The sequence below is a fragment of the Malaclemys terrapin genome, chromosome 7 (assembly GCF_027887155.1).
Source record: "Malaclemys terrapin pileata isolate rMalTer1 chromosome 7, rMalTer1.hap1, whole genome shotgun sequence".
In the NCBI taxonomy this organism is placed as follows: Eukaryota; Metazoa; Chordata; order Testudines; family Emydidae; genus Malaclemys; species Malaclemys terrapin.
Window position 1 is genome coordinate 106,442,929 of NC_071511.1, and position 11,310 is coordinate 106,454,238.

General features: G+C 39.2%; 1 protein-coding gene across 1 annotated transcript in view; it reads left to right on the forward strand.

Moving 5' to 3' along the window:
* The window catches only part of UROS (uroporphyrinogen III synthase), a 40,173-nt gene extending 29,992 nt beyond the window's left edge, over positions 1 to 10,181 (forward strand). Inside the window, exons 7-10 of the mRNA XM_054033442.1 lie at positions 1,085 to 1,168; positions 1,732 to 1,817; positions 4,085 to 4,183; positions 8,201 to 10,181. Coding sequence (XP_053889417.1) covers positions 1,085 to 1,168; positions 1,732 to 1,817; positions 4,085 to 4,183; positions 8,201 to 8,326 — 395 coding nt within the window. The 3' untranslated portion in view covers positions 8,327 to 10,181. The remainder of the gene's footprint in view (positions 1 to 1,084; positions 1,169 to 1,731; positions 1,818 to 4,084; positions 4,184 to 8,200) is intronic.
* The last annotated feature ends 1,129 nt before the right edge of the window (positions 10,182 to 11,310 follow it).

An 11,310-nucleotide genomic window follows, 5' to 3' on the forward strand; every position in this document is an offset into this window, starting at 1 on the left:
TCCCAAAATACAGTTAATGTTATCTCATTCCCATCCAGTGGGGGAGCTTCTATTCACAAACACTGCCGTCATTCTTGTTGGAATTACGGTCTTCACTTCCATGCCTACCATATCAGATAGGGTTTGTGGATACATAGATTCCAGTGATAGACCCCGTAAAAATGCCAACATGGAGATCTGAAATACCAGCTGATAGTGCCTTTTAAGAATATGTGTTTAGCCTTATAGCAGTATTGGTAAGGATCTTAGAGAGACTGTAGTCCAAATATATTATCTCCTTCTGAGCCGATGGCTCCATTTAACAGATCAGTCATGAAGAAGCCAGCATTAGAAACATACAAATCAAAGACTGTCCTCTTTCCAAAAATCAACCAGGAAAGAGCAGCCTTCCTGCTCTTTCAACTGATGTCAGCAAGCTCCTCCCAGCATAGCAGCAATTAGGGATGGGGGCCCTCCAACTCAAAGGGTAAGGATGGGTGGGGAGACTCCTTTGAGACCCCAGGGTAATGGGAGTAGGAGTCTATCCTCCCCCACAAATAAGGAAATAAAGTTGCTAGAGGAAGCTTTGGAACACTTTTGCAAAGCATTCTGTCCCTTTCTTCAATTGCCTGTTCTATCCTCTACGTAGCATGACCTATCATGGAGTTATCCACGGCTCAGATGGCTGCAGCTACATTCTGTTGGATTAAGCCTTTGAATAGCAAATCAAGTGTGTGTCTGAAAATTGAGGAGTGACTGACGAGAAGGAGATAACTTACATTTTATTTGGTATTCTCTATTGAAAGGCAAAGGAAATAGAATATAGCAATGCAATTTATCTTTTTGCCAGATCTTTTTAGCCAATGTATTCACACTATAGCAATGGAATCATTTTTAATTTACATGCTAAATAGCCTCTGCCTTCTGAATTGCAGACGTGGCTTGAACTACAAATGTTTTCAACGATCTTAGTTTTGTACGCACCTATGATGAAGCATACTGCATTTTCAGTATATGTTCAAAATTTGGCACTTTTAAAGTGTCATTTGTGCCAACTGTTAAAAATGTAACCATGATTTAAATTTGCTAATGTGCTTGTTTACAGGGGAAACACCTAATTCATCACCTCTTCTTTTTCCTTGTGGATCTCTCAAAAGAGAAGTTCTTCCAACAATACTCAAAGAAAAAGGTGGTTGCAGCCTTTAGAGCTTTATTTTAATTTGTTAATTTATTGTGGAAAACCCCACCCTTCCTCAAAGTAATAGTAAAAGATTAAAGGCTCATTCTTCATTGTGAACCATCCATGGATTTGTGTATATTGGATTTGTACTGTCTGGAGATTATAGGACAGGACTGAGAATCCAGAGATCTCAGTGCTTCTTCCAGCTCTACTATTGAGTCCATCTCTGACATTGGGAATCTAACTTGATCCTTCTCTTTAGCTCAGTTCCCCATTAGTAAAATGGCAATTACTATATTTATTTTATTCACAGTGATGTTGCAAGGCTTAAATAGTGTTTGTAAAGTGCTTTGACAGCCTCAGATTAAAAATGCTCTAGACATGTAAAGAACTGTAATTGCATCTTGTAACACGAACTGCCCAGGAATCTTTTAAAAGAAATATTCCTACATCTTAGGCTTTAAAGTAATATATTTTAATGCAATCAATATTATAGTAGTGTTGTATTGGAATAATGGGAGCTATTAACATTCTGTTTAGTTGCTGGTGTATTTTCTCTCTTTTAATTACAGGAATTTCCCTGGAAAGCCTTACTGTTTATCAAACTGCTCAACATCCCAGTCTCCAAGAATCCTTGAAGAATTATTTCTCACAACAGGTATTTCAGAGTCAATGGTCACCAGTGTAAATGTAAAGCTTTCTGACATATATGTGAAACCTTATGAAAGGTTTTCCCCTCAGTTATCTGTACAAGGTATTATTGTGAGAAGAATCCCTTGCCGATAGCTTTAATCTTTTGAATATAGTGAATCAGTCCTTAAAATTGGGGAAAGTACACAGAAAATTTCAGTAAATACAATGGCACTTAAATACTATGGTAACAGACATTATAGAAAGTCCTAAAATATATAGATAATAATACCTCTATGGGAAAAAAAAACAACAACAACCTTCTTTGATGGTAGACCTTTCAAATTTTTGCCCAGTTTCCAAGCTATATTTTTTATCAGGATTACTGGAAAAAACTATTTTATAAACAATTACATATTCACCTTGTTCTTTTTGATCTGCTTAATAAAACTGAAATTTTGAAAAAGTCTGGTTTTAGATCATGTCACATCAGAGACAAAATTACTAAGGGTATTTAATGATTTACTTACTTACGGCCATAGATGTAGGATCTCTGTCACCCTGTCTCTGAATGTGTTTGCCACAACTTTATGAATCTAAATCCAACACTAATTATCAGCTCTCCATGGCTGCTGAGCCATGTTCGGACGCTGATTATTCTATTTGAGAATGTGTTACTGATTCCATTTTAAGTGTAAAAATTTTGGATGATACACCATCCTCACATAGATCGGTTTCTTAAAATCCACACTGAAGCTTCTTTTTGCCATCTAATAAAGGTGATTACGTTGAGATCAGTGGATAGCAAAATAGATTTGGAGCCACTGATACACACTTTTGTTTTCTCAAGATTAGATTACTGGAATTTTTTTATTTGCAGGAACCTGCATTATAGCTATGATTTAGCGTATTCTGAATGCAGCCTTGAATCCTTACAGACACTCGCTTGCCTGAGCATGTTATTTGCATTGACTTCCTGTTAAATTACATATTGATTTTGAAGTTCTTCTTACATTCAAAGTCCTGAATGGCTGTGGTCCCACCAGCCTTTCTGTTATGTTGTGCTATCTATCTGTTCCAGCTGGATATTAAAGTCAAAATTATGAAATCATATGGTTTCTACAGGTCATAAATGTGAGTAAGTAGCAGTCAGGACATCTTGTAATTTTATATCCTTGTTATGGAATTCATTACCTGTTGCAATTAGAGATGTTCATTCTTGTCATTCAAGGCTAAGCTAGACAATGTTTATTATAAGCTTCTTGCTCTTAACTTTTGATATTTCTGTTGTAGTTAAATGTGCAGTGCCCTGCATAAATATAAGGTGGTGGTGGTGGGAATCTATCCCAAAGTGTGACTCTCTGCCTCTTAGTGGAGTTCACAACCCTGAGTTAGGCATCCAGGCTCCCTATGCAATACATAGAGAGAGTTAGGTTCCTAATAAGGAATTCACTGAAGCCAGCATGCTGAATGGGGAGTCGCCTAAGCTAGTAAGTAAGAAATGCTGAGGACTGGGGTGTGGCCTAAGCCCCATCCCTCAAAGGGAGTTAGGTGTCTATCTCTGCTCAGGATTCACAGCTGTGAAGTCTTCTCTGGAGTTAGGCACCTAAGCCAAGTCAGCCATTCTGCATGAAAAACAGAGGAGGTGGTAGTCTCCTTATAGCAGTAGCCCAGTGGTCACATCTTCCAGGAGAGTGCCCTACCCACTGGGCTATAGATATTCTGGGGTGGGTCTCTCTCAATCTCTCCTGTTGAAGCTATTCCAGTTTGTTGGGCGTGAGAGAAAATGAGTGACTGGGACAGTTGAGGGTGAACAGGGAGAACATGTAGGGTGGGAGGCATCAAGAATCTGTCCAGAACGGATGTGTGTTTGTGAAGGGAGTTAGGAGAATAGTGTATGGAAGTTTCCTGTTTAACGGGAGTAAGTGAATCTAAAGGGTTCCCCATCTGGGTCATTAATAAAGAAGGAGACATCTTGATCCCCATACTGTTATCAAAGAGCTCACAATCGTCACATGACGGAAAATGGATGGTTAAAAAACAAAACAAAACACTTGAATTTCAATTGGTCCATTGTAGAGTGTAGTCTTGGCAGACTATCAGCATCAGGCCGGGCACCACAGACTGTCCTCAGTAAATCTCGCCTGTTGGCTGACTTCACCACTTCTCTGCTGGCAGCCTGGTGCCAACACAGAGACACTGCTGAAAAGATTGATATGAAAACATGTTGTGATATGCAGCTAGAGTCAAGAGAAACATGTTTCAACCTGCTGTTCCTTCTTTACTTTTATACAGGGTATTCCAGCAAGCATCACATTCTTCAGTCCGTCTGGTGTCAGATTTTGTCTCCAGCACATTCAGAAGTTTTCTGGTGATCTTATTAATCAAATTAAGGTAAAGTATCCAATAAGTACTAAAACATAGCAGGGAGGCATGTGGTCTAGTGGTTAGATCAAAGGATTGGGAATCAGAAGAGGTAAATCCTATTCCTTACTACCATTCAGTTACTCTGGGACCTTGGATAAGTCATCAGGCTCTTCTGCCTATGTTTACTTGTCTATAAAATACAGATTATAATATTTACTGGCCATTAGAAAGGGCTTTAAGATCATCAGTTGAAAGTGGCTAATTAGTGCAAAGTGTTTCTTTTTTAAAAAAATATCTTAGATTCTTAGTTAAAATGAGTTGTCTACCTCTTTCTTTAGTAAATCCCCTGTTGAAATCTGTGTATTTAAAGGTATTAGAAATGAATAATTCACTAATAGATTTTTAAACTTTGACCTCTTCAGTTTGAAAATTCCTTCTACCATGTGACTAAGTGGATGATAATGAATTATTAAGGCTTTTTTGTCTTCTTTTTTTTTAATTAAAAGTGCTACAATCACATTTCCTTTATGCATTTAAGATCATCACACAAATTAAACCAATATGCTGTACAACATAGGTCCCTTCTTAGAATATAAATTGCGTAAGGTTGGTACCTTCAGAAAATAACGGAAATGGTCGCAAGCTGCACCTATTATGGAGAGGGTCTCCGTCATGGGGATAAGGAGAAATGAGGTGCAACTTATTACAAAGATACAGCTACTTCTGTTTGACTCTCTCTAATATGAATTTGAGCTGCCTCTTTGTGGGAATCTATTTTCAAATGAATCATTTCTTCTCATTCCGGATGATAATTGACAAACAAGGACACATACTTTTTTGGCCCACTTTCTGACCTAAGTTGAAAGATGCATTTGAGCTGAAGGGAAATTTCTCTTCAGTCCCTCACATTCTCATCTAGTTTTTCCTCTTGTGGCACAAGAAATGTCTTCCTATAGGAGTTTACATTCATACTAGAGATGAGCTGTAAAGTTCAGATCAGGATATGAACTTTTCCAAAATGTACGGGATTTGAATCAGCTCATTATTCAAACAGGACCAGCTATAGAGGTTGGATATGGAGCCATAGTTTACCAAAAATGAGGGCTTTTAGTTATAAAAGGTCTAGTGTAGACCTTTTATAACTAAAGAAATAAATCTGCTTGACCATATTGAAAGACTTTGGCTTTTTATACACATGCCTAAGTCCTGATTTTGGACACCTATAATGTTTATGGTCCAAAAGATAAACTAGTATCTTCGAAGCCCAAAGCTCCAGGCTGAGGACTGTGGTTGACAGCGCCACCCCACAAGCACAAGGGAACTGTCCACTGCAAGGGTAAAGCTCATCTGTATAAGAGACCGAACTTTCTCAGCATCCAGTCCAAGACTGTGGAACAAATCCACAAAAACTAAACACTATCTCAAACATCATCACTTTCTGTTCCAAGGCGCACTGATTTGACCTTTCCTGAACAAGCACCCAGAGCACATTAGCCATAAAAAAGTAAATATAAACATTTTTTTAAAGAAAAATCCTCACCAAAGGGCAGGGGTGAGAGGAAGAGAGAATTACGTGACAAATACCAGTCACATCATGTAAAGCACTTATGGAAGATGCTCAGATACTATAATAATGAGGATGGTGTAAGAACCTGAAAAGAACAGATAGCTTAGTGCATGTAATTTTAAAATATGAAAAGAAGGACCTGTTACGGGGTGCACTCACCTCTTGTGAGCACCCCCCGTTGGCCAAGTGCATGTGCCTGCACTTTCTCCGTAGTGTGTCTTTAGTGACTCAGCCCTCCAGCTGAAATCACACACATCTCCACACGTTGTCCCTGCTCCAGGATAGAGCAGTGCCCCAGGGTTCCCTCCCTGGTGAAAAAGTCTTCGCTCTCTTAGGACCTTTCTGGCTGTAGCTCTCTAGCTGAGCCACTGCAGTTCAGTCCCCCCAAGGACCTTGTAGATAGCAGCTGTCCGCTGTGTGCCTGTTGCTCTAATTCCCTGGGCCACTTCCCCATGGCCCTGTGCCGTCTTCACCCTTACCTCAGGGCCTTGTCCTGATGGAGTCTCCACGACCAGCTCAGGGCTCCTTCTCGCTTTCCGCGGCTTCTGGCAGCGCTGCCTCATCCAAGGTCCTGCAGGTCCCTCAGCCAGCCACACACCATCCATGCTCCCACTTCTAACAAGGAACTGGAACTTTCTCTGGCCCTGCAGCTCTTCTTATGTTGACCTGCTGGGCCCTGATTGGCTGTGTCCCACACAGCCACGCTAGGCAGCACAGAGGACCCTCTCCACTGCCCTTTCCTGGGGCAGTGTGTGTCAGGGCCACAAGGCCTCCAGCAGGAGGCCTCAGAGGGTCTGGTATACCCCGTCACAGGCCCCAACAGATCTCTACTGTTACCACGCTTGCAGTGCAGACTAACAAAATCATACCATGTGAAACTTGACAATGAAAATTAAGTTGTTTGCTGTACTATTTTTCGTCTTCAGGGAGACAAACCTTTGTACACTCTTTCGTGGTGGTATTTGCATATAGCAGAGAGTAAGAGGGATAGGAATTCATAATATTTATGACAGGTTTCAGAGTAGCAGCCGTGTTAGTCTGTATCCGCAAAAAGAAGAACAGGAGTACTTGTGGCACCTTAGAGACTAATAAATGTTAGTCTCTAAGGTGCCACAAGTACTCCTGTTCTTCTTTTTGCATAATATTTATGTAGGCTAAAAGAATCACTAGGCTGTATCCAGAAGCAGCTTGTGGGGTGAGTTCAACAGCAGGGAAGTATGCACTGGATCATCATTTTTATGTATCACAGCAGTTGCTAGGAATTACTACAGAGTTTCCAGGGAATATGGAAATAAATCATCCACCAATAAAAAGATGAAATTATGAATTTAAAAAGCAATTGAAGGAGAAACCAGGGTGAAGTAAACAATTCTTTCAACATCTCATGTACTTTATAGTTGTGAATATATCAACATATTTCTTATTGTGGCATGAAGAAGACGAGAGATAAATTAGATCAACTCTAGGTGCTACTGGACTTGGAGTTAGAAACTACAAAATTACTAACAGGGTTTCTGGGCTTTAAATCGAAGGAAGTACAAATACTCTTACATATAATCTTAAACTCTGTGCTTCCTGTTGAGATTTTACATTTTTCTTTGCATTCAGTAAAAATTCTATTAAAACTGGTGCTGGCAGTTTCTGATCATGTACCTTAGGGACTTGGTGAATGACTGACTTGATGATTCCAGTACAGATGGAGTAACTTGAACTTGCTCAGAAGGGCCACATAACTTTCTCTCTAGCAAAGTTTACAGCATTCTGGAATGTATATACATGGTGAGTTACTCAGCATATAGTAGGATTCTCCTCATGGGAGTGTGTGGGACAAACACAAAGTTTTAAAGGATTCAGAAGCAGCAATCTGTGCACATTGCATCCCTGTATAACTACCCGACATTACTACAATCAGCCTTGTCCTTCTCTTCCCTCTTATTGACTGATACTGACTTGTTGCATCTTACTGGTAAGCCAAGCACCTGCAACAGGATCGCCTAACACGAATGAGGGTGTTGTAGCCTTTGCAGAGACATTTCTCCTCAGAAGGAGGGTTGTTGTTTTTTTCTGACTTCCCCAATCCATTTCCTCCTTTGGGTAGGATTTGATTTTCTCATGATTATTATAAGCCAAGAATAAGTGCCTGCTTGAATTGGCACTGACAAGGCTGACGCATGTTAGAATCTATCTTCCTTGAGTATGAAAACAATAGGATTTTTAAGGTATTTGGACCAGTGAACTAAGCCATAAGCTTTACTTAGTCATTACAAAGCAGCTAAATTTGATGTATGATTTTAATATAGAAAATCCTCAGCCCCAAACAACTTTTTCACTTAAGTATTCAAGTTGGACATGTTCATTAAGTTTGATTAGAGGCAGGACAGAATGATAGAAGACACTGAGATAATGTAGCAAGAGCTGATGCTAACACCACATCTGATTCTATTATATACGAGTATAAATGTTATTTGTCATTTCAGTTTGCTGCTATAGGTCCGACGACAGCTGAAGCAATGGAAGCTGAAGGAATCCCAGTGAGCTGCACCGCAGAGAACCCTTCTCCCCAAGACCTTGCTGTTGGTATCAAAAAAGCCCTTCACCTGTAGAATTGCTGTTTACCTGAGTAGAAGCACCACACATGTTGCTGTAACAGTCCTCCAGAAATTTAAGACAATTCATCAGTGTTTAACAGGGATATTAACATTCATTTGGATTTTTTTTTAAAAAGCCATGCTCTCTGCCTTATCATTCAATCCTTCCTTGACCATCCATCTTCTAATAGCACTGTGTGGTGGGAGTGGAAAAGCTAGATTGACCAGTCAAGATCAAATATATGGCTAATTTTGTTGACCCACTGTTAATAATGGTCATTAAGAGAAGACAGTGATTTTCACCATATGTTAGCCAGCAGAAGTCCAAAACATAAAAAGTCAGTAACTAATACCAACCACCATGTTAAAGAAATCAGATTATTAAACAAGTATTTGGGTAGTGTTATATCTGCTATTTTTCACATTCCAGATATACTTTACATTATGGCATAATAACTTTCAAAAATATGGTTCAGAGTGACTTGGAATAAGTGAAATTGTTTCATTCAGTCAGTGGTCAGGTTTGTATTGGACACTTTTGTATTCTATATTGCCCCTTTCTTGAATACTCAAGAACTGCTGCATCTAAAACTTCATGGGTCAAATTCCACCCTCATACGTGCACTCCCATTGGAAATAATGAGAGCTGCACGTCAGTATCTGAAAGCAGAATTTGGCCACATATGTAGCATGAAACAAGTTAGTTTTTTTCCCTTTAATTTCAACCCATGGCTGGAGTATGGATAATTTGGTATGGTAGTTCCTTAAAAGTCAGTTGGTTACAAATTGCGAAAGGCTAGTGTTGGACTTACTTGCACACGCGCGTGCGTGCGCACAGACACACACATAGAAAACCACAGTGGGTAGCTGATAGCATATAAAACAGGGTTTTACTCTTTGGCTTCAATGTCATATTGTTTGTGAGCACATTTTGGGGTTTAAAACAGATCATGGTAAATAATTAGAATTACAATAAAAAAATCTGTTGTGAAAGTTGCTTTGCAATTCTGTTCCCTATTTATCTCAATAAGCATAAATATTTGCTTAGATAATGGTTGTAGAGCATGGTAGTAAAATATTATGAAGTATTTATATAAATATTGCAAAAATTGTAGCAGTCATGGAGCTAAAAGTAGATCAATCTGCGCTAATATATACACTTTTCATGCTGTACCTTTCGACTCGTATGTCCCCAGCTCTAATTCTTTTGGTTTCTGTCCTTCAAAGAAAGGAGGTTTATTTGTAATAAGAAATACTAGTTTATTAGTGTTAATGAAGAAGCATTATAAAGATACTCCTGTGGTTACATAGTTTGTTTCTCTGGGGCAGGAGAAAAATAATAATTTAGCACTATGGGTACTTTCAGCTGATGTTAACATACATTCTTTTTCAAAGAAAATTTAAATCAAGATGTGCCCAATTATAATTCTCATGATTAAGATTTAAGTAATTAATCTTTAATGCTGGTAAGGGGCCATGACATCACAGCACGACACATAAATGTCTCAGTTGCTGCAAGTTTCTATTGGTTTAATTCAGTGTCTGAACTGAATGAAGTTATTTAAACAAGAAATTCCTTACCCAAAATAGTAGTTAAAAGTCAGATTCCAATTCTGATCTACAGTTCACGTGGGTCAATGGAAGTTGTACACATGTATATCAGTATGACTCAGCCCAGTAAACATATGAGGGTCCGTAGTGGCTCAATTCCTTAGGCTGAGATAGAATTGCAGAAGTGTAACAGCTGTGGGAATTACTTTGTATCAGTTTTTGCCTAAGGGTATTGAAAGCCCTCACAACATGCAATCTTTAATTACTCTTCTCAACAATAGTGGTCAACACTGGTCATCATAAAAATCTATTAAAACTCTCTGGTGTTGCTGTGCTCACTGGATGTAGCTACAAGACTGGGTATAGACAAGTCCCAAAGGAAAAGTGGAAGAGAATGATTAGAAAACAATTGTTGACCTTCTCTGTCACAATTTTCTTTAGCATGATTGAGTGTACGCTAAGCCCAATTGTATTCAGATTCAACTATGTAATATCATTATGTCGTAGAAAATAGCAGTTCAACCCGTTCCTTCTTTCCGAAATAAACCTACAGCTGGTTGAGGATTTGGAAATCTGCTCAGGTTCCCTGCAATATACCACTAAGAAAGCTTTAAACTTTCAGCACGTTCATAGTCTGAAATATGTCAGACATGTGAAAGCAAATTTATATGAAACTTACTGTTCAAGGGCGGGAAAGGCAGAAAAATCGACTGAGAACAGAGATGAGCATAAGTTTCTCTGATGGTTGCGTTTTCTCCCTCGACAGCATTAGTATAAGATGAATTCAATTATTTGCCTGTTACTAAATTTAGACCCCTCTTTTAAACTATCTGTCTTTCTGGCAGACACCAATGTCTATAATCCAATCTGAGTAACAGATATTTAGTGCACAGGATTGTTTAAAAAAAGTGGGGGAAGTATAGTCCAGAAACATCATCCATTGCTTGCTGATAAACAGGAAATATTGACTGAATCACTGAAAGTTGCATCCTGTATACTGCAGTTATTAATGCTACTGCGTGATGTGTATTGCAGGATACCTTTTAAAGACAATGAATAAAACCAAAACAGGTTCTGTTCCTGAGGTTCTTACACTCTAAAGACAACAAGCATTTAATAATTTACCAAATAGCCCTTTTATTGTCTACTGGCAAATAACTTAGGACTCAATTACACCCTCCTGCAAGAAAATGTACATGTTACATCCAGGGATGTAAACACTACCAGATTCTCCTCAAGAAAGTTTGTCCCAAGGCATCCTGTTAGGGGGTTTGCTCTCCCCATTGTTCAAGCCTTAGGGTTGGCCTCCAACCCCTGTGGATCGCAGGAAATCAGCAGGAGGCCAGGGGTCATCAGAATGGAGGCCCTGCACCTTGTACAAGTTATGTAGCCATGGCATCACTTATCAGGGCTGCTGCAATCAGCAGCTGCCCTGAGGTCCTCAAAAC